We start from the raw sequence: 24,367 nt of genomic DNA on the forward strand, positions 1-24,367 counted from the left end.
TCAACTACCATATCCTTTGTCTTGCTGGCATTGAGGCAGAGGTGGTTTAATTCACACCAGTTAACAAAGTCAGCGATGACCTCCCGGAATTCCTGATTGTTCTCCTCTGATACTCGCCCAACAATGACCATATCATCAGAGAACTTCTGCATGTGGCAGCTGTTAGTGTTATGCCTGAAGTCTGCTGTGTACAGGGGGAAGAGAAATGGAGCAAGCACTGTACCCTGCGGTGCTCCCGTGCTGCTGACCACCACATCAGACAGACAGTCCTGGAGCCTCACATACTGTGGTCTGTCAGTAAGACAGTTGGTGATCCATGCAGCCAGGTGGCGATCAACTCCAGCTCCTAAAAGCTTCCCCCTAAGTAGTGATGGCTGAATTGTGTTGAAAGCACTGGAAAAATATAAAAAAAAAACTTGATCCTCACAATGCTCCCAGTATTCTCCAGGTGTTGAAATGGTCTGTGCATCAGCTAAATAATGGCATCCTCAACTCCCATGCCTGGTCGGTAAGCAAACTCTAGGGGGTCTAGCTCTGAGCTCACTAGGGTTCGCAGCTGTCACAGTACAATTCTCTCCATGGACTTCATCAGGTGTGAAGTTAAGGCTACCGGTCTGAAGTGGTTTGGTTCACACAGATGTGCAATTTTGGGTACTGGATCCACACAGGAAGTCTTCCACAGTACTGGAACTCGCGCTAGTCTCATGCTCAGATTAATGATGTGCAGGATGACCTTTAAGCAGTCTGGAGCTGATTCCATCTAGGCCTGGGGCCTTTGTTGCCTTGATCTTCTTTAGCCCCTTATTCACCTGATTGAGTGTCAGAGAGAGACTGCAGGGCGAAGTTATTGGCGATCCCTGATGAGTGGTATGGGGGGAGGGGTGTGAAACCTCCTCAAGTGAGGGATGGTGAGCAGTGGAGAGGTGTGAGCTGTGTAATGCTGATCTCAGAAGCTCTGAGGTGATAGTTGGATGATGCCGATATTCCTGGAGCCCGGGGGGTGGAGGAGGGGGTGCCTAATGCCCCAAGAGGGAAAGGTTGAGTCGCTGAAAGCTTTGAGGTCTGGTCGGAGGGGGGAGGAGATGGAGCCGAATCAAATCTATTAAAAAACAGATTTAATTCATTTGCCCTGTCACGGTCGCTGGATACAAGGCCCCTCCCATTGTCTTTGTTCTGACCTGAAATTGTTTTCAGTCCCCTCCAGACCTCCCTCATGTTGTTCTGTTGAAGGCTCTCCTCCAACTTTTTTCTGTAGCTGTCTTTTCCTTTTCTGATCTCGCCTCTGAGCTGTTTTTGAACCCTCCTCAGCCTGAGTATAATCACATGACTGCCATCTAATGGCTCATATTGGTCACATTAAACCCCGCCCCCATTAATAGTAATTGGTTCAGGTGACTGTCCATCATTATCAGACTTCCTGAGTGGTGTTCAGCAGTAACACACTGCCATCTGGTGATCAAACACAAGTACAGTAACTTTAAAAAGTCGTTTTTAAAAAAGAACCGAGACTGTTGTTTAATAAAAAATAAAAAATAAAAAAAGCAGATACTTTCAGCAATTCTGTAAAAACGGATTTGGGGTGGGGCTACGATGAGCTCATTTTTTTGTGTGCTGTCACTAATGCTTTTATTCATTAACTATAAAGTTTATTTTTAATTGCAGTTATAATTTTACAATTTTGTTTCACTCTTTGTCTCCAACCTGAGATGGGCAGCATTTCTGATGCACATATACACAAATACAAATAAACAATTTGCTACAAATCTGTAAGTAATTTGTTTTGTGTTCAGAAAATACTTCTAGTGGATATATGATTCTTGTGGATTTTAGAGCAGGAACCTTGAATCACAGACATCTGTCTGATAGACAGGGAGAAAATGAAAAACTAGTTAACAATTAGCAGTGTGCTGACTTGCTACTTCCCAACTCGAATGTTGCAAAAACATGGCTGTTAGAGATCTAAAGTATTTCCAGTTTCATTTTTATTGAATATTTCTGCTGAACATTTCTGCTGAACATTTCTGTTGAACATTTCTGTTGAACATTTCTGCTGAACATTTCTGTTGAACATTTCTGCTGAACATTTCTGTTGAACATTTCTGCTGGACATTTCTGCTGAACTAAACATTTCTGCTGAACACGTCTACCAAACATGTCTGCTGAACATCACCTTTTCTCTTCTCTCCTCCCCTCCCTTTCCCAAATATTCCATTGAGTAGAAAAAAAAAACAATTTGAGCAACACACAGCAGTAAACATTCACAGGTTTTTTTTTTTTCTTTTTATACTAACAAAGGAAAACGAAATTAAAAGTACCTGCCTTCTTAATTAGTGCCCTGATGGTGGAAATGGCCATGGCCAATGCTTGTGCTATTTTCTTATAGCCACTTCTCATTTTGTGAAGCTCAAAAACCTTTTGCCGCACATCACAGCTATAATTCAATTCAATTCAATTTTATTTGTATAGCGCTTTTTACAATAGACATTGTCTCAAAGCAGCTTTACAGAAATATCAACATGGTATACAGATATTAAGTGTGAATTTATCCCAACTGAGCAAGCCACTGAGTGGCGACGGTGGCAAGGAAAAACTCCCTAAGATGTTTTAAGAGGAAGAAACCTTGAGAGGAACCCAACTCAGAAGGGAACCCATCCTCATCTGTTTATAATCCTTGGTCTAACCCATTGTTATGAATGACCAAGGGAATTTGGCCTACGTGTTACCTCATATTTCTACCCCTGTGAAACAGGAAGTCATGATTGAGCAATTTCCTGATCCTAGCCACCCAGGTATACTAAAACATTTAAAATATCAATGGGAATATACTTCAAATATATTTTTCTCATATGAATTTATAGAGGTGCCATTAATTGTTGCACAGCTATATTTAACAAAGATATTTTTTGATAAACCTGTGTTTTGTTTGCAATTGTTTGATATCCTTGAGAGCAGAGTATTTTTGTGATTTTTTTAAACAAAAGATCAAGAGGTTAAACAATAAAGATAATTTTTCACATCCTTCTTTGCTCATATTTACCAAGGGTGCCTATATTGGTAGAGGGCACTGTATACGACATGGATAGAAATATCAGCAGTTCATGATTTAGTGCAGGCAATCAGAGTAATTTCTGCATTAGCATGAGATATCAACCACCAAAACACTAAAATTACCATATCACAGCAAACCAGTGACTCCATTTCCCAGGATGTATCACAAACTACAAATATGTCTGAAGAGGACTACACTTCCCACACCCGCACACGTTCACCTTCTCCTGCGATCTAATCACACACACCTGTTACCAATCTCACACACACTCCACAGTATATAGAGACTGTTTCAACACAATGACTTTGCGAAGTATTACGCTCAGTTGCCATAGTCTCTGTCATGTACCAAGCCTTTGTTCCCTTATGTTTTATGCTTCCTTAAGCTTTATGCTTCATGGTTTTGATCTGGTTCTCGTCCTCATTAATTGTTCCTGTTTGCTGATCGCCTGACCATTTGCCTGTTTTGATCATGCTATTGTTTCATGATTTGGATTTGTCTGCCTATATCTCCTATAATAAAACTATCTGTATTTGCATCCGTCCTCAACCTCCTTAAGTGACATGCCAATATCACCTGAGGTGGCACTACAGATTTCATGTACTTTTGTTTAGTAGATTGCATGTATTTATTTTATGCATTTAATCATTGCAGGATATTGTAAACATTTGGGTTTTAGATTTAGATGTTACTCCAGTCTCACATAAATAGTGCTAAAATGCTGTACCTGCTACTGAGCATGTTTTCTGGGTGCTTCTAGAAACTCCTGAAGCTGTCAGAATGAATTATTTGTGTTCTATTAATGACACATAGAATACCAGGGATTTGCTAATGTGTTATTGTTTGATACTAGAGGTATCTAAGTGCCAGTCAGGAAACAAAGGGCAGTAAAAGCTGGTGTTTAAATAAATTTGTCTTCTTAAGAGGATAAAGTGAACACAGTAAGGTCTGCAGTGGGAGCTGACCTAGAGCTAGAAATTATCCAGAGAACTGAATGCCTTATAGAAAAGTAATTTCTAGAGAAGATTAACAGTAAACTCACTGCAAATGTTTCCTAATTGCAAAAGTACAAAAATAATCTCACAGGCATTATCAGCATAGACATGGAATTACACCATTATTTAGAATCAACAATGTGAATGATCAGACCTAATTTCTTTATTTCTATACTTCTGTATTAGAATTTCTACAAAAAATGGTTCTAATATTCTAATATCAGCCTTATCAATCACCCCTTGTACATAGCTTTTATTGAATGTATGTTTTCCTGTATAAACACATTGGGCAGTTCTCTGATCAGTCAAATCATCAAAGTCAGCTAATAAATTAGCATTTTCTTAATTTCTATTTTTCCTCATTCAGCTTTTATTTAATAATGAATAAAACTGCTCATATGATAGTTTCTTTTCATAAAATCCAAATGTTCTAAATATTTTACATTATGTTCCATGGGACTTTAACATTATTAATTATAATTAATAATTGTTTACTTGGTGTTTATGTCACGTCTCAAGACGTAACGAAGATAGGGACGGATGCAAATGCAGTTAAACAGTTTATTTAATGTGAGACACAGGCAGGTAAATCCAAATCGTGATCAGAAACGTAATCCATAAACATGCAAAGGTCAGGCGATCGGCAAACAGGCACACACAGGGCAAAGCAGGAATCAAGGTTGCGGTCACAGAATACAGGGTCGATATACATAACAAGAAACATAAACTATAGCGGGAACTGGGAGCGGAGAAACCAGCGTGGACTAAGTGCACTAATCTAACATGGGACATAACATGGACAATAAGTAAGACTATGACTGTGATAAACTATCGCGTGGAATCTAACCTACTATAACGTATTGTATCTTATCTATTCGAAGCTAATATTCCGCGCCGTGTGCTGGGAGGCGCGCGGTATATATACAAACATAATCAGCATCAATTGCTGACGGCTGACACCAATCTAGACACACGTGAAATAACAGCCAATGACAGAACAGGGAGGAGACATAACAAAAACATAACAAAAGCACATGTCCAATGTACACAATGTCACGATTGTCAACATACGAAAAGCAGGTGCTTGCGTACCTTGCTCATGCATGCGCGCCCACATACTCTCCAGCGCGCTGCTTAAAGGGGAAACCGTGACAGTTTATGGATGTTTAATAAATAATTTATGGTTAAATGTTCATGCAAACATAAATGCACATACACAAACATCTGATACAGTTAGACATAAGAACAATAAAAACACATCAGCAAACTAGACTTTATTTTATATTTCTATAATTTTCATTAATTTTGAAATATTAGGTTAGTGCACATTAATTAAAAAAAAAACAGCCTTAAATGGAGGAGAAATAATTTTGTCTTTATTTATTCATTTTCATATGGTTCATTTACATGTGATTCATTTACATGTGATTCATTTACGTATGATTCATTTACATGTGATTCATATTCATGAGATTCATATTCGATACATTTTCATGTGATTCATTTACGTATGATTCATTTACATGTGATTCATTTTCATAAGATTCATTTTCATGTGATTCATATTCAAGTGATACATTTTCATGTGATTCATTTACGCATGATTCATTTACATGTGATTCATTTACTAATTTGCTTCTCTTTAAATCCAGTTTTAGACTGTGATATTACAAAGGTCTTTCCGGATTATTACTTGCTACACTGTATGAGATAACCCCAGTAAAATTGCCTGAATTCTATAATATAATTTGTTCACCATTTTAGGTTTATATCCTCTAAAAACAGATTCGCAATTAAAGAACATTACATCCTTCAAAGCACTGGCATGTTCTGCTAACTCTCACAATCCTCCAAACTCCCACACCCAAAGTCTCCATAAACAAATGAGACAGCAGTGTATCCTACAAAAACCGAACGTTGTCCACAATGTGAAAACAACTCGGAGAGTAAGCTGGACTAACCAACAAAATTACCAAAACTGATAAACAGTCTGCACACAATAATAAATATAATGTCCTTACCTTTTAAAGACTTGTAACAAATAATATAACAGTGTAGCACGTAAAGCCGAGGAGATAACACTAATAAAATTAAATAAACAGAAACTCTAACCCGTTCAGAGCAACAAAACAGAGAAGCACATTAATACAGAAGTAAATTTTAAGAGGAGTAAGTCCACAAAACCTAGGTGGAGTAATGCAACGATAATATCTTCAATAAAAATCCGAATTCTGTAGAGCTGGAAGGCCGAGTGCAAAAAATAAAAAATAAAAGAAGAGCGAAAAAGACTCCGCTGTGAAGGTGATGCAGTTCACCCCGATATCAAGATTTTAACATAGTCTCCTGCTTCCTCCGCTGAAATAAAGTCCTTCTGGACTGGGTGAAGTATTCCATAACGAGCGCCCTCAATACCACGAAGTTGACGCCGAACCTCGTTAAATACAGCTCGGGCCCGGGCTGTCTTGGATGTGTAGTCAGGGAAAACGGAGATGGTCAAATCCCTCACTTTAATCTGCTGGATCTCTCTCGCACGGCGTAAAATGTCAACACAGTCACTGTGATAGTGGAATCTGCACACAATAGCTCATGGTCGTTCACCAGGCTTGGGCTTCGGCTGAAGGGTCGGTGGGACCGGTCCAAAACCGGCTCCTTCTCCAGACCAAACGCCTCTTTTAACAAGGCCGCTACAGCAGCAGCTGTACAGGTGTCAGCGCCGTCTGGAACTCTGACTATCCTAACCTTATTGCGCCGTGACCCCGACTCCAAATCCTCACATTTATTCTCTAATTGAGTCACGGTCGCAGTGAGAGACTCGATAGTAGTCTTCATGTGAACTATGTCATCGGTGCAACCGGAGAGAGGGTGCTCCATTTCCACAACAGTACCTTTCAGTGTTGATATGGTAGCCTCGGTAACGACTTTATCACTAGCCAGTTGTGTTTTCACGGCCTGCAGGTCAAGCTGGATAGTAGACAGCGCACCCCCAAGAGTCTTCTGGAGCTCCTGGAGCTCCTTTTTAAAAATATCGGCGATGTCCTTCCTCAGTAAAGCCAGCAACTCAAGCCTGAGTGCGGCGAATTCAGGGTCACCGCTCGGTGACGCGGATACAGGGGGAGAAGGGGACTCGCTCGCGGCGCGCACACTTGGCCTCAGTCGTGTCTGAATGCTACCACGGGTTTTCGTGTTCTTTCCAGACATTTTAACGTACCACAAAGTTAAAATTGCAAACAAGGAAACAGAGTAGAACAAGTCAAAATATATTGTATGACCGAAAAGCGCAAATTAATTACAATTTTAATCGAAATCAGCAGGAGCCACCAACTTCGCGTCCTACTCCATTGAATTCCCGAGAAATAATTTTGGAGAAAAACACTGATTTGTCTGTCTTGTTTACATTTTTTAAATTTGCATTTATTTAACTTAAAAAAAGCAATGAATCATTCTCAGCCTTGCGCTAGGTCTCTATTACAACCCCAATTCTGAAAAAAGCTGGGACAGTATGGAAAATGCTAATAAAAACAAAAAGGAGTAATTTGTAAACGTACTTTGACTTGTATTTAAACAAAAAACGTATAAAGACAAGGTATTTGATGTTTTACCTAATCAACTGCATAGTTTTTTGAAGATAAAATCTCGGTGCTAAAAGGGAAAGGCCGAAATCCACTTATGAATGCGTGTGATCTCCGATCACTCAGACATCACGGTCTTAAAAACTGTCATGAGTCTATAATGGATATCCTGCCTTGGGCTTGGGAATACGTTGGTAAATCTTTGTTAGTCAACACCATTTGCTGCTGCATCCACAGATGCAAGTTAAGGCTTTACTATACAAAGCAGAAGCCATACATCAACACTGTCCAGAAGTGCCGCCAACTTCTCTGCGCTTGGTCTCATCTGAGAGGGACAGTAGCACAGTGGAATCGTGTTTTGTGGTCCGACGAGTCAACATTTCAAATAGTTTCATTTCAAAAAGAAAACAGCCGTCATGTTCTCCGGGCCAAAGGGGAAAAGGACCATCCAAGCTGTTATCAGCGTCAGATCCCAAAAGTCAGTGTCTGTCATGGTATGGGGTTGTGTGAGCACCATTAATGCAGAAAGATATGTACACATTTTGGAGCAACATATGCTGCCATCCAGAGCAGGACAACGCCAAACCACATTCTGCCCGGACTACAAGCGCATGGTTGTGTAAGCAGAGAGTGCGGGTGTTAGCATGGCCTGCCTGCAGACCTGACCTGTCTCCGATTGAGAATGTGTGGTGCATTATGAAGTGCAAAATAAGGCAACGAAAGACCTGTACAGTACAGTACAAGACCCCCCAAATGGCATTAACATATGACCGAGGCCCCCCTTTTGCAAGATCTCTTTAAAACACATTAAAAATACAGACTTCTGAATAGATCCCCCTTTTTTTTAAAAATAATTACATCAACATTACATTAGGAATTGATTGTGTGTGGGGGGTTGTCTGAGAGTGAGAAAGAAAAAAATCATGTATTTTATTTTTCACGCCAAATTGTTGAGGCCCCCTGGGCGCCCCCTGGCGGCCCCCACTTTGAAAATCACTGCTCTATTTTATTCTTATTATAATTAGTATTATTGTTATTTCATTATTATTTCAATTTAAAAACAAAAACAAAACATTCTGAATATCAGAGTATCTAATTAAAACAACATAGACATCATGGCTTTTCTGAGCAAAGAACACTTTCAGAAGGCACGTTGATGTGCGAGTGTGTGTGTGAATGGGTGAATGAGAAACAGCGTAAAGTGCTTTTCAGAACCACTAAGGATAAAAGCCGCTAAATAAGTGCAGACCATTTACCATTTGTCACATTCGACAAACGTCACAAGCCACTGCTGCTTTGGGCTTCACTGACAAAGCCAGTTTACAATCATTGTAGAAATCCTTTTGTGGAAGACATTAAACATAACTTGTTAATCAGTACACTCCAACTTCTAGAGAAATTTGTCCTCTGTAAACTTTAAACATCTACATCATGTTTAGGCAGCTTTCATTTTTCAGAGCAGCAATTGTTCTGCTGAAAAATAGATGCATTCAACTTTTATTTGTATTATGTAAATCACTTACAATCACTACAGTCTGCCTTTTCTTCCATTGTTTCTATTATTTCCTTTGCCACATCTGTATTTTATATTTTTTTTGTTTGTTTGTAAGATAAAGGTTTTTCTTCCCATCTTATCAATGGAATCATTCATGCAAAATCTCGAGGCATCATGCAGAATACAGAACTGCTACACCTGCCTTCTGCTCCCAAAGTTTTAAGCGTGAGGACAGTGCCATTTTGGACAGGACCCACACACATACAATTCAGCCAGTTGTGTCTGTTTGTTGTTGTGAAGAAAATAGGTGAAATAATGAAACAATCCCACTGTGGACCTGCCCAAAGAAAGAGAAAGCAACAGATGAATGGAAAAGGAAAGAAAGAGAAAAATATACTTAGCTTCCTTGATTTTCTCAACATGTTTTGCCTTCAGCAAGTGCTTGCTCAATTGGATTTAGGTCAGGTGATTGACTTGGCCCTTATAGAACATTCCAATTATCTACCTTAAAAAAGCCTTGGGTTGCTTTCAACCTGACAGTATATCAGTAATGCAACCATAAATAACACAGTGGTAACACAGTGGTTCCTCAAGCAGGCTTTGTGATATACAGCCAAGGGGACTTCTGGTTAAGAACAGGCATTTAAAAACTACAGTGTGCATTTATGAAGTCAGAGCTTGAAAGACAGACAATGGTGTATTCATTCAGAGATGTTTCTATTACAGGCTTACAGAAATAGCACATCTATATAAGGATTCTGAGTTTAAATAACAGAACAAATGACAGAAGTGACTCACAAGTGACTCACAGTAGCTCTTGTATAGTTTGGACATCTAATTGGTAAAGAATATCAATGACCAGCTCCAAAACAGTGCATTTAGAAACTTATCAGAAATCTATGTTCAAAAATTGTTTCACCAATATTATTGTATGATTATAGGGAACAAAGTAAAACTTATGCCAGGGGAGAACATGTCAAGTGACAATTTAACTGGTGTGGGACTAATTAAATTGGTAGTGTCCTCAGTAAACTTTTACGATGGTAAAATGCAAATGGTGTTCTGCCGACCTCAGCACTGGTATTTCACTGATACATACACAAGTGTGCACAGCCACTAATGACCTAATAAATGTATAATGTTAATTCCTACTCAGTTCTACAACTCAATGAAAGCATACAAAAACAACAGATGTTTAGAAGTTGACAATACAAATATGTCAGTTTGAGACTCAATTTTTTGTGCTGCTCTCAGATTTCAGCTCGAGTCAGAGCCACAATACTAAATAAGTATGAGACCAAATTGAAATCTACCTCAAGGCTTGTAAATATTCATTTTGGCCACCAACAAGGCCCAGTGAATACAACCCAATGTCAAGCTCAATCATAAACAAATACTCAAAGGTCACTGTTAAAGTTCTTGTGAAAATTTTGACTTGAAATGAAAGACCAAGACATACCTTGTAGGCTTCCTTTGAGGAATTAAAAAAAAAAAAGTTTTGTGCACAAGGCACAAAGTCCCACTGTCACTCACTGAGAGACACAGATAGACTGAAATAAGATTGGCACAGCCATGTGTGCATGCACACACAGATAAGCAAAGCAGCTGAGTTAACATGAGACCCTGCTATAAATATCTCAGTAAGTATGGTGGTGTAAGCATACTACCCTGTTTGGAAAGCTTTAGCTGGACCAGAAACAGTTTTGTAATTAATATGATTAAAAAATAATCTTTTTGTGTATTTTGTCACTTCAAACAGGAATGTCAAACCTGATGAAGCTTAGCAGATTTTTGAACAGATGTGTCATAAGTCAAAATGTCTAAAGTGTATCCCTTTGATACCAGCAACAGATGAAAAAAAAAAAAGAAAAGAAAACATTCCGTGTTCCTGCTAGCTGTTGTGACTGACAAACTCAGCTGTGAGAAACAGGCTGGAGGACGAGCATCAGACACAGCAGATCCCTTAGGACAGAATCGGGTAGATAGCAAGAGGGAAAAGCAAAGATGACAGAAAAATTTGTACAAAGAGCATGACAAAAAGCAGCAAAATACCAAATTATTTAACAGATATCGGAAAAGAGCAGCACATTTCCAAGAAAACTGAATAAAAACAAATTAAGGTAATATTTTACTTTGATTTAAGAGACACAATTATTTAAAACTTCTAATTACCTACAGAATGTTGAGACAGTGGTGTGGGAATAGGAAGCAGTTTTACTGCCTCTCACTAACCAGTTTAAATTATTCACTAACAACACTGCTTCACTACTGCAGCTCACACTCTGAGGCATGTAAAATTACATTAACCAGGTTGTTGCAGCATTAGTACTCCATAACACTGAAAGTGGCTTGATAAATTTCACAAGATCAGTGGTAAACCTTTAGTAAATGTGTACAGATGCACTAAAATCATTAATACAACAAACAAGGCCGAGAACACGAAAAAGGGCTTTTATTTCTGAACTTTTAATTGGCAGTTCAACACATGTTTCTAGCTTCTCTGGGGGAAAGAGATAATTACTGGTTATCTTCATCAATAATAACAACTGCTTTAATTTTAATGGTAATATCCTATACAGTAGTACTTGCGTTTGATTGTGGCACAAAAAACAAACAAACAAACAAACAAACAAAAAAACCCAACTGTAAACCAGAACCTTCTACAGCTCCATGCTCTAGCAAAACCCATGTACGTGTATAGTTAGCATGGAGGGATTAGCTCCCCAGCTAGACAATAAATACAGAAAAAAGCAAGAGAATCTTGCAATAAACAGACAAAAATAATAATCTGTAATCTGTAGGTACACAATCTATATTTACGTGCAAGATCTGAGCTGATTCTTCACCAAAATTAATTGAAACTCACATTGAACCAAATCCCATTCCAGGCTTTTGTTTCGATATTTACCCTTTAAATAAACGTAAATAATGTCATTTCATATACATACATATGTGTACACACATACATTTTTTATATATATATATATATATATATATATATATATACATATATACACACACACACACACTCACTTTATTTTTTCCTATCTTTTGATACCTGCCATTTTGATACCTGCTTTTGCCAGACAAAGTTACTCCTAAATAACAGACACACAAGCATTTGAATGAGGCAAACAACACAGTGAGTAAAAAGCTAAAATAAAAATACAAAAACCCCTGAATAAAACATGAATATTCAGGATTGGTGGAGGTGCTCCATCTTTGAGAACTGGGTGAGTAAAAATGCCTTTCTTGACAAGTGCCAGTGATGGCTGGACACTTGGTGGATAGCCACTTTTCAGTGTGTTAGTGACATAAGAGTCTCCTCCCTCTGGATCACCTAAATTTGGTCACACTTTTGTACCTTTCCTCAAACTCATGTTTATTCACCTGTAAAACGTACCAATTTTGGCTTGGAAGGAATGTAGACGGTGAACTGCGATCAGTGCAGGCTGCACAGCAAAGAAGTTCTTCACTGATTCAGGACAATTACCTACAGTCTTTTGGCATATTTTTGTCAGCTAGTGAATTCTGGTGGTACAGTGATATAGCTAAAGTGTTTTTCAAATAAGACCTTCAAAAAGTCAATCTTTAAATCTTCCTCTAGGATGGCACCTCCTTGACATGTAAAGGCTATGGAAACTATATATAAATATATATATCAATCAAATTTCGCAAAATTCAGGATCACATACAAATCAAAGTCTCTTTTTAAAAAGCATGGACAAGAAACACACACACACATATATATATATATATATATATATATATATATATATATATATATATATATATATATATATATATATATATATAAAAACAAACAAACTCTATTGCATGGAAAACCTGAACTATACAAACAGAAAAAAGCTAAATTCACTTCTCAAAACTGTCTTTTAGCTGTGCTCTTTTCTGCCAGTCAAAAATGCACATATTTAAAAAATTCTATTAGAAATTTGCATTGTGTCACATTCAAAACAATATAAAAAATTCAAACTATACTGAAATCAAGCATTACAACAAATGATTTAAGTTTGTTTCTCCCCCAACTGTCCCTGTAGCTCACCTTTCTCAAAGACCTTTGAGAATTTCCTCACTTTGGGTAAGATATTAACCCATATGTGCACTGCTGATGTTAACAGTCTGTCTACCTGCAGATGGATGATGGCAACACTGATACATCCAGGGTATGACCCAGATGAGAACCATGTACCTCACTATAAGAGAAGCCATTCCGCTTTAATTTCATTTTCCACGTTTGCATCTCATCCTGACGTATGCATGAACGATTGGAAAGCCATCAAACCCAACCCGCCCTTTCCCCAAAGCCATAACACAGACAGGCAGACAGAATAATCCCCCATATATGCAAACATCTTTCAAGAAGAGTATACTGTAGATGCACAGAGAAAGAATTGGTTCTTATATAGAGAGTCAGATCAGGACTGTGCAATGCTCCTTACTTTTTCCAATGTCTTTTCACCATGTTGAACATTTTTTTCTAGAGCATTTCTGGAGGAAGTGGCCAAGTGAAACAGGGAGAATGCAGTTTGTTTTGGTTCTTTCCCCATCATTTTCACTGGAGTCACATTGAAGACAAGCTGGCTTGGCTTGAAGAATTCTCTCTGTGTTGGCACTTTTTGCACTTAAATAAGTAGGGATGGGGGTTCAGGGTTTGGAGAAGGTGCAGTGGGCTTGAGGCAGTATGGGGAAGTGTGTGGCATTTCCATTATGAACCAGTGAAATATGTCCCTCTTGAGGCACACAATAGTACAACAAAGGGAATGATATGTACGGATACTTTCACTGGCCACACTTTTAGGCCATCACAATCGAGTGACCAAACACACATACACGCGCACACAAAATACATACTGCTGCATGCAAATGCTCACTCGGCAACATAAATTGAATTTGGTCCCTTTAAGGGCTGAATACCAAATTTCACACATTTAATTACTATCAAATCTTCTCATGTAAGTGTACATGCTTGATCACTGACAATCTCCTCAGTTCAGAACATCATTATGGAATTATTGACAAACTGTTTTGAGTAGAGAGTGAATGGAGGTGAAGAGGGCGGGGCCCAACAACCACAGTCCACCAATCAGTATGCATTTAAAAGAAAACAGAACCTTAAAGGCAGGGGTATCCAGTAGCAGTCCTTAAAAGCGGGAATTAAGCAGAGTTTAATGATTTGTCTGCCAACATACCTATTAACCCTCTTAATAAACTGGTGAGTTGAAAGAGGTGTGTTTGAGCAGAAAATATGCTGGACCCTGGTTATCTGTGATTGCAGTTGGGCACCTCTGTCCTCAATCATCTAGTTATGCTATAATCAACCATACTGTATTTCAAGAAATGGGCCAATCAAGGTGGCCCTGACTATTACAAAAATGTATAACAATAGAGGCAATGTCCTAAAATCTATTTTGTAAGACATTACATCAGACTAGACTAGCATTGTCATAATTTCATTTGACTCTTAACAAGCTCTAGAGGTTAGGACAGAAAGACATTCTACCAGCCTCCACTGTGACCACATCAATGCTGATGTAGAACAGCATGCAGCCCACTACCTCTGCATGCATGGATCCATGTGGCCAACTAACTGCACAAAGAGTCTCATCCTGAGCATACAGAGACCAACACATTCACAGTAGAGGGTAGAGCAGCAGAAGCACAGGATTCAGCTTCCCACAGCATCACACTCTATGTTTATGTACATGTATGCTTGGGTAGGGGACAGCTGATGCCAGGCCCTGCCTGGGGAAAAACACTGAGCAAGGAGGAGGAAGTTCACAGATTAAAAGAGAAAGAGGTGAAAGGTAAGGAGAAGAGCAAGGACACAATGTCATGGTATGCTCCATTTGTGTTCATTCTGGTCCACATAAATGTCTTCATTCAGCACTGACATTAATATTGGTCCTTCACTGTTGTCCAGGGATGCCAACTGCCCCAGTGTGTCAATCTGTAAGTGGGAAAGTGTGCGTGTGCTAGACAGATGAAAGAAGAGTTATGGTCAAGTACAACTCCAGACAGACCATGTGGAGGACTGTCTTTAAACATTTAGATGCTTTATTGGTTGTGGCAAAGATGGAGGGTAAGCTGAAACAGGTGGTGCAATGTCTGCAAGTGTAAAAGGACGCACAGTTATGAGGAAGGGGCAAAAAACAACAGTGGCTCACAGGCCGTTGCTGTTGCGGTGTGTGAGCGGTGGTTTGGACAGTTCCACCACACCGGCACGGCCCTTGCCAATTACTTTGGGAGCACGACGCAGCAGCTTCTGGGCCTCTGTGAATGCTTCATTCAGCTCCTTCTTCCATTGTACAAACTCCGGGTCACTCTGTGGAACAAAGTGACAAAATATAATTACAAAGCAGTTACAAAATGGCAACATGCAATGTGTAGATATATAGTTTATTCCGTAGCAATACTATGATTATTGCGCTTTAAATATTACAAGATAAAAATAGACAATTCATTTTGCAGATAACCCTTTTTTTCTACAGCATTAGTAAGATTACTGCTGCTGAAAAATAAAATAATAAATGTTAGTGCACAGCAACTCATACCTACAGTAAACTGGATTTTTCAAGGAAACTGAACGAATGCATTCATTCCAGTAAAATACAGTTTGAAAGGTATGAATGATGCAAAAGCCCAAACGTTACTGGTAATGGGATGGAAATTTTGTCCTGGTTCTAGAGTGACAGAGGCTTAAGAGAATGACTCAGCACAGGGGAAGTTGTCCTACCTCACACTGCAGGACAAACTGTTTGCCTCCTTTGATCCTCAGCAGGATGCATTTCTTGTCCTTGATCTGTGTCTCCTCAACAGTCACTATCTGCTCCATTGTTAACAGGTTTTGCTGCAGAAAAGACAAATTAGTGAGTTATGGGAAAATACTGAAAAAATAAGCAGAACATTGTAATAATGAAACAAAAGCTATTTATTAGAATTAAACAAAATTAAAGTAGCTTTCAACTGGTGTGACTCCCAAAGGGATGTGTCTGAAACAGAGCCGATCTTATTTTTGTGTTAGATTGTTGTGCTGTCAGTGTCACATAGATGTCTGTAGACGTAGGTGTGTTTTATTTTTCAATCCTGCATTATCCACCAAATATGAGCCCAATGACTGCAGTGACTTCTTTAGCCCAGACTGAATCTGCTGAAAAACACTGCCTGAATGCAGCAGAGTTTGTGTGTGCATTTGTATCATATTAGCCATATGTTTGTGGTATTATCGCTGGTGTATTGTACACATATTGTATCCATATAGTGGATTCAGCATACTGTAACATGTTGGTCCACCGCCCTCTAGCTGCCAGCTTCGTAACTTACTGAGAATTTAAAGTGCTTCCATAGGTCAGACTTTGAAGATTTTGGAGAATCACTTGGCTTCTACTTGCTGAACAAAGCCGCTGCTTTTTTTCCTTTTTAAATTATTTTATCCTTGTAACCATTCCTGATTTGAGAGTAACTTATGTCAGAGGCAGGAGTTTGGGCTTGATTAAGTTTAAAAGTTTATTATACCTCATGTGTTACAGGAAGCATTTTATGATGAATAGCCTACTTTATTACGCAGCCTATAGAATGTGGTGCATGTATGTATGTGTGTGTGTGTATATATATGTGTGTGTGTGTGTGTGTGTGTGTGTGTGTGTGTATATATATATATATATATATATATATATATATATATATATATATATATATATATATATATATATATATATACACACACACACACACACATACACACACACACACACACACACACACACACACAAATGTACATATACACACGCACACACATACACACCCTGACTTTTTTTTTGCAAGAGTCAGGGTGTTTCCTGAAGTCTACTATCATTTCCAGTCTTGGTGGTATTGAGGTCCAGGTTGTTAGTTGAACAACCTAGTAAGGTTCACTTCCTATAGATGCTTATTTCTGATCCCTGTTCCTTATTAGACCTGTGGCATTGTGTGGAGTAATCAGTAATTTTACTGAGGGATCACTGGATGTCAATATTATACAGGGAGTACAACAGAGGAGAGAGCAGACAGCCCTTTGTTACATCTATGCATATAAATCTATGCATAGTAGGTTGAGAGATAGGGCATAACTTGCAAATACTGCTTATGATTAGTCAGGAAGCTGTAGATTTATTTACATATAGGCTGACTTTCTTTTGTGAAAGTTTGCTCATTTGTAGGTCAGGAGTGATTGTACTGAATGCAGAGCTAAAGTCCACAAAGCGGATCCCGGCATACATGGCTCTGTTGTCCATATACGGAGGGACAAAGTGCAGTCCTGTATTTAGAGCATCATCTACTGATCTACTGACCCTGCATGCATACTGAAAGGGATCAAGGTGAGGAGCAGTGATCGGTGTGATCATTTCAAGTCTTATGGTGATTCAAATCTGTTGTATAATGTGTTTTACACATTTTCTCTTTCTCAGGGAGTGACTGATAAGGGGGGTTCAGAGGGTCTCCTTCATAGTTGGTCACAGTATTGAGACATTTCTAGACAGATGAACAGTCTTTGTTGGCAACATTATGCATCAGTTTGGCCTTGTAATTTCTTTTTCCAAGATCATATTGCTGAGTTGAGCTGAATCCTGGCCTGCTTGTAGCATTACCTGTCCCCACTTTAACAGGCTGCCTCCTTCTACAGGTTTCTCAATTCTTTGGTGAACCATGACTTTGCATTATTGTACGTCAACAGTTTTAGTGGGCATTGTTGAATACTTCCCAGTCTGTTGAGTCTAGGCAGTGTTTAAGCTCCTCCAGTGCAGTGGCAGTTTGGTTATACGCACATTTCTTGATGCGTATTACTGATATCAGTTTGCATATATGTGGGCATCAACTATAATCAAGGTGCTGTAGATATACAGTATAAGGCCAAAAGTATGTGGACACACGACCATCACATCAATATGTGGGCCTTCCCCAAACTGTTGTCTCAACGTACCCAATTGTCTAGAATGCCTTAGTATGCTGTAGCATTAAGACTGAACTTCACTGGAATTAAGAAGCCTATCCAAAACCTGTTCCAGCATGACAATGCTACAGTGGACTATATGAGCTCCATAAAGACAGGTTGGTGTGGAAGGTCTCGAGAGCCCTGACCTCAACCCCCCAGAACACTTTCAGAACAAATTGGAATGCCGAATGTGAACCTGGCCGTCTCGGCTGAAATATTTTCACAAAATATAGTGAAAAGCATTCCCAGAAAAGTGGCTGCTACAAAGCTGGGACCAACTTTGGAATGGGATGCTCAACAAGCACATATGGTAGTCAGGTGTCCACATACTTTTGGCCATATACTGTTGCGTGGTTAGCATCTTTTATTGTGCTGTAGAAATGATCTATTTTTCCTATCTATAGTTAGACCGTAAATGAGCTTTTTATACTTTTGCTGTTCCTTGTTTTTGTGGTTGAATTCTCCTAGTATAGTGAGAGGAGAATTAGGGTGGTTATCATCCAGCTGTGTGATTTGTTCAGACAGCATCTGCTCTGCATACAAGGCATTAGCTTCTGTTGGTATATACACAACAGCTAAAATGACAGAGAAGAACTGTATAGGAAAGTAGATTGCATTACACATGATGGCCAGAAGTATTTTGTCAAGACCGTAAAATCATTGCACCAGTTATTTTTCACAAAGCGTACCCCCCACTACCTTTTGACTTGTTTGTGAACTTGGAATCTCTCAGCAGCTGTACCTGGTACATCCAGCAAGTCAGGGGTTTGTTTTAGGAGTTAGCCAGGAGCTCAATAAAACAGAAGGTGGTGGCATTCTTATTTCCAGCAAGTAAAAGTTCACCCAGTTTATTTCTCAGACATCACACCTTAGAAAAAAAAAAATCATCATCATGGAGGGGTGAAAGCCCTGACTCCTGAAGTGTTTGAATGACTCAGCACACTTCCTCCTTCTTTGTGCTGTACGTCTTTTGCTTGGTTTGAAATCCATGCATGCGTTTGTCAGTAGAATGTTAACAGTTTCCACTTATAAAAGTTGCTTTCTAAGGAGATACTCATATTGGCATGTGTCTTGACCAAAGCTGTCTGAGTGATGTTCTCACCTCGAAGACACCAGATCGCCAGCCAGTATCAGAATATGAAAACAAAAATGTGAGCAGAGCCCAAACAACTATAACTGCCCTGGTCAGTGCCATAAAAAGACCCCATAGCAAATCAGAAGCCAGAGGATGTGGCCTCTAATGATGAATGCAATGTGAGGCAGGCAGACACCTTGTAATCATTGGAAGTAAGTAAGTAAAATTTGATTAAATATAGCACATCTAACACAGCAAAGCTGAACAAAGTGCTGAACAGAGTAAGAAAAGTAAAATAGAAAAGAGAATAAAACCAAATAAAGACAGACAACAGTAAAAATTTGATTAAAAACGCCTGGGAGAAGAGATATGCTTTCAGCCTCTTTTCAAAAATGATAAGTGAGGCAAGGCGGATGCCCAGTGGCAATTGATTCCATAAACGAAGGGCAGCAACTGAAAAAGCTCTATCCCCCTTAGTTTTTAAACGGGATCGTGGGACATACAGAAGAAACCTATCAGAAGATCTTAAAAATCTGCTAGATCAATGTGGTGTAAGAAGATCTTTGAGATAAGATGGAGCTTGATCATTAAGAGTTTTAAAGACAAACAACAGAATCTTAAACTGGATCCTAAAATGGAGTGATGCTAAAATTTGGATGACATGATCATATTTCTTTGCCCTGGTCAACAGCCTTGCAGCTGAATTCTGAACCATCTGGAGACGAGCAAGAGCTGACTGAGGAAGACCCAAGTACAATGAATTACAATAATCTATCTGCGATGTGATAAAAGCATGAATAACCTTCTCCAAATCTTAACATTAAAAAATGTTAAGTTTAGAAATAATCCTTAATTGATAAAAACTATTCTTAACAACTGAATTAATTTGCTTGGTTAAGCATAATTCTGATGTCTCAATCTCGGGAGACCGAAAACAATTATTTCGGTTTTGTCTTCAATAAGTTGGAGAAAGTTATTTGTTAACCATTTTTTAATATCGTCGAGACTGTCCAACAATGGTTGAATGGAGTCGAGACATTGTGCGCACTAATAATTTTCCCCCAACGGATGCATACATAAGTTAAAAAGAAGTGGGCCCAGAATGGAGCCTTGAGGTACACCGCTAATAGGAGTGGAAGATGAGGAGAAATTACCCAACGCTACCGAAATGGACCTGTCTTTAAGATATGAGCTGAACCATTGTAAGGCGGTACCCTTCATACCAATCAAATGCTCCAAGTGCCAAAGAAGTATGTTATGATCTACAGTATCAAAGGCAGCTGTAAGATCTAGTAGCATCAACACAGTATTTTTACCAGCATCCAGTGCCAATAAAATGTCATTGGACACTTCTAGCAAAGCAGACTCTGTGCTATGATAAGCAGTGAAACCAGATTGGAAAGGTTCCAATAACTTAGCTGAATTTAAAAACAGGATCAATTGTGACTGCACAACTTTCTCTTACAGCTTTGACAGAAATGATAGCTTAGAGACAGGCCGATAATTATTAAAACTCAACCCTGTTTCTTAAGCAAAGCTTGAACAACAGCATGCTTAAAACAATTCGGGAACAACATCCCAACATCCAAAGCTGAATTTATCAACATGGAAAACGTTGCTTTTATAATCTCAGAGGAAGCATCATAAGGTGAAGTGGAGGTTATTTTCATCTGGTTAACCAGATCACACAGTTCCTTTAGAGAAACATGTTGAAAATGATAAAAGGAAACCGGTATAGCCAGCAAATTCAGGGACAGGTCTGAGAACTGTGAAGTGAATGAAGAACGAATGGCTATTACTTTATCAGCAAAAAAACATAAAAAATTTCTCACAAAGTTCAACCGAGGATTCCCTATGGAATTGGCCACTCTGAAACAGACAATCTTTAAAAATCTCAAAGGACGCAGTTAAACGATCATGCTTCCATCTCAGCTCCGCTTTACGACAAGCCTGTCTGAGAGAATGAGTATTATCGTCCAGCCTGTAATAAGATTTACCCTTTGGTTGTTTCAGCTTGAAAGGAGCAATAGAATCTAAAATATTAGCGCAAAATGTGTAAAATAAGGTAATCAAATTATCAGACCCAGAAGAAGACTCTGCAGCACCCAAGATAGATGTTTCAACAGCATTAGCTAGATAACTTTCACTAAACTGAGAGGCAGTGAGTGAATTAATAAAACTGGAGTAATAGCCTAAAGGCCTAGTTACCATGGCAGAGCTCGCAGCAGGGACATTAAAAACAATGGGCTTTTCATCAGAGAAGGAAGCATTTTCTATATTAACATTATCAACTGGGATTCCATATGACAATATAAGGTCTGGAGTATGACCAAGAACATGTGCTGCCTATATTATATGTTGAATAAGACCGAAGGAATCCAAGACATTACAAAATTCAGTAACCACGGGTAGACCAGGGCAGCAGACATGTACATTAAAATCACCCAATAATAACATACGATCATACAATGGAACAATAGAAGTTAAAAATTCACAAAAATCACTGTCCAGGTTAGGTGGCCTATAGATCACAGCACAGAATAGCGTGGAAGAGGTCGACTCTAACGCAACACACTGTACCTCAAACGACAACTAAATCCCAACAGAAACTGTCCGTACATTAAGTGATTGTTTAAAGACCATAGCAACCCCACTGCCCTTGCCAGCAGACCTTGGAGTACTAATAAAACAACAGTTCGGCAGACAGAGTTCCTCGAAGACTATTGACTCAATAGCACTAACCCAGGTCTTCATCAGGAATAAAATATCCATGTTACGTCTGGCAGAAAAGTCATTTAAAATAAAAGTTTTGTTGCACACGGACATAGCATTAACTATGGCCAAATTCAGAGGAGACTGAGGTAACGAGGTTAGATCCAGTTGAACGAAATCCAGTTGGCGGAGATTTAAACAGTTCACTCCTCTATGACGAATCCGTAATCGTGGAGGAGCAGAGCAATTAGATGAGTGTAGGAAGTCTGGGAAAATAAGCAGATGAAAAACATCTGTAATCCCATGAGGGTCGCGTCAAGTGGAGTCCTTCCAAGCTTACAGTAACCAAGGGAAACTCCATCGATTGTATGGAGGAAGCAATTGCCCGTCTGATTCTCACCCGAACACCACCACGATTCCCTCTCTTCCTGTGAGCGCTTCCATAGAGGAGGAATGCAGCAAGGTAGCCGGCAAGCGCACTCCACCGTGGGTTGGCTGAACGAGGATTGAAAACGAGAATGCAGAGCAGGACAAAATCCCAGATGAGCTCCCCATACAGCATTTGATGTTGAGCAAAGCTTGATGATCGCAGGTCAAAACCGAGTCTACACAATACCAGTGTGGTACGATACAAAGTAAAAACAGCACAGATGCCAGACAAACAGACATAACAGACACAACAAACTGTAATAAACGGGAAACACAAGAGAGACGGCATGCCGACAGATACACTGGCGCCATCTTGGAACTGCTCTGTTGGCATGACCACAGCTTCATTAAGCAGCAGAATGGCAGAAATATTGATAGCAGTGGCTACACATGATTCAATATCACCAATGAATCAGCAGTTCATCTATACTCAGTGCCTGGGCAGCAAACATCTGATGTAATGTGTGGACTTTCACCTAATACTAATTATTGTTTATTATGCTGCATTCGACTAAAGCTGTCTGGCTAAGAAAAAAACAAAGAAAACGTCCCCTCAACTCAGAATTCCTACTCATAAACTCGGTATGGTCTCTGCAATCTTGAGTTCAGCAAATGACAATAAATCAACAAAGTAGCACCTCTTACCATTAAAAGAATTATGCTGTATATACAAGTATTTGCTTAAGATCAATCAACATATGGACATTTTAGCTTGTTATGAGAACCTATAACATTGAGTAAACAGTTCACTGTTGTGAGGAGGTAAATATACATCACTCACCACAATTAGCTGGATAGATTGTTGCAAACAAAACACAAGCATGGAGGCATCCATGCCCCCCCATGTTATTGCTTGAACTTCCCACTTAAGTCAAATGCAGCACTATCAAGAAGCTATGAATCTTACACCGTTTTGAATAGCCATGAATACTCCAGGCTTTCAGAGGTTTTTTTTTTCCAAATTCTATTTTCTTACAGGAGCATTTCAAAATGGTAATGTTTATTTATTTACTCAAAATTGTTAACAAACATTAGCAACTTGATAAATTCTCTCCAGGGGGACAATGTTTGAAATTCGCACCTCATTAGTTATTAAAAACCCATTAGTTATTGCAAACTTTAAATGTGTCTCTGAAAACAGCATAAATAGCAGTCAAAACCGGGGAATCAATCTGTACTACATCTCTCCATTTATCATCTAATCTCTCATCAAGTTGTTCCCTATATCTGTGTTATTATTTATGTAGGAATACCAAACGCAATTTCATTATGGTTTAAGGAAGCATTATGGTACATCAGTGGACAATAACATACCGATGTTAACAGATTGTGTGCATTTCTGTTTTTGTACTGCTGGATGTGAATGCAACATTTGACAATATTGGCCATAATATATTAACAGACAGGTCTGAAAACTTCGTTGGTTTAGACACACAAATTCTTTTGTTCTTACTTGACCATACTGTATACATAATGTGTGTAAAACTACATGATAAGTCGTGAATGACAGTCATATACTAAACCTACTTGAAGCTGAAATACTAGTACATGCTTTTATATCTCTTGATTGGATCTATTACAACACATAACTATTACAACAATAAAGTTAATGTAAAACATACTTGTTTAACCAGGCCTATTCATGGTTTTTGAGTCTGTCTTGTTTATATTGTATCAGCATATTTAACAGTATTAATTCAATTAACTAGGCACTGCCACAAAGACAAAGAAACTTAGATCAACAAAATTGATCAACTTTGATAAAATGGTTGCCAACAAATTTAATTATCGATTAGTTGTACTGTATTATGAAGCACAATGTGGTGCACTATGTCACTTCCTATAGACTAAGAAGTTGGCTTTGGTGCATCTCGAAAAATTGCAAAAATTACTTTCATCTTCCCCATGATTGTGGTTGTGTGTACTGAACCAGACAGAGATTAAAGGCACAGGAAACCTTTCCAGGTGTTTTGAGTTAATTAACTGATTAGAGCTCTTCTCAGGTTGACATTTCTGTGCTATAAATTCTTTACTCTAATATACTGAGATAC

General features: G+C 38.8%; 2 protein-coding genes across 7 annotated transcripts in view; both read right to left on the reverse strand.

Moving 5' to 3' along the window:
- The window catches only part of LOC128620580 (unconventional myosin-XVIIIb), a 117,887-nt gene extending 106,447 nt beyond the window's left edge, over positions 1-11,440 (reverse strand). For all 3 annotated transcript variants that reach the window (XM_053645742.1, XM_053645741.1, XM_053645744.1), the window contains exons 1-2: positions 10,568-11,440; positions 9,311-9,445 (exon numbers count right to left, since the gene is read on the reverse strand). In XM_053645742.1, coding sequence (XP_053501717.1) covers positions 9,311-9,349 — 39 coding nt within the window. In that variant the 5' untranslated portion in view covers positions 9,350-9,445; positions 10,568-11,440. The remainder of the gene's footprint in view (positions 1-9,310; positions 9,446-10,567) is intronic.
- A 3,690-nt stretch (positions 11,441-15,130) lies between these two features.
- Positions 15,131-24,367, reverse strand: part of grk3 (G protein-coupled receptor kinase 3) — a 135,811-nt gene continuing 126,574 nt past the window's right edge. For all 4 annotated transcript variants that reach the window (XM_053645754.1, XM_053645751.1, XM_053645752.1 and 1 more), the window contains 2 exons: positions 15,866-15,979; positions 15,131-15,454 (listed from right to left, as the gene is read on the reverse strand). In XM_053645754.1, the coding sequence (XP_053501729.1) occupies positions 15,293-15,454; positions 15,866-15,979 (276 nt within the window). In that variant the 3' untranslated portion in view covers positions 15,131-15,292. The remainder of the gene's footprint in view (positions 15,455-15,865; positions 15,980-24,367) is intronic.

Source organism: Ictalurus furcatus, chromosome 16, assembly GCF_023375685.1.
Source record: "Ictalurus furcatus strain D&B chromosome 16, Billie_1.0, whole genome shotgun sequence".
Taxonomy (NCBI): domain Eukaryota; kingdom Metazoa; phylum Chordata; class Actinopteri; order Siluriformes; family Ictaluridae; genus Ictalurus; species Ictalurus furcatus.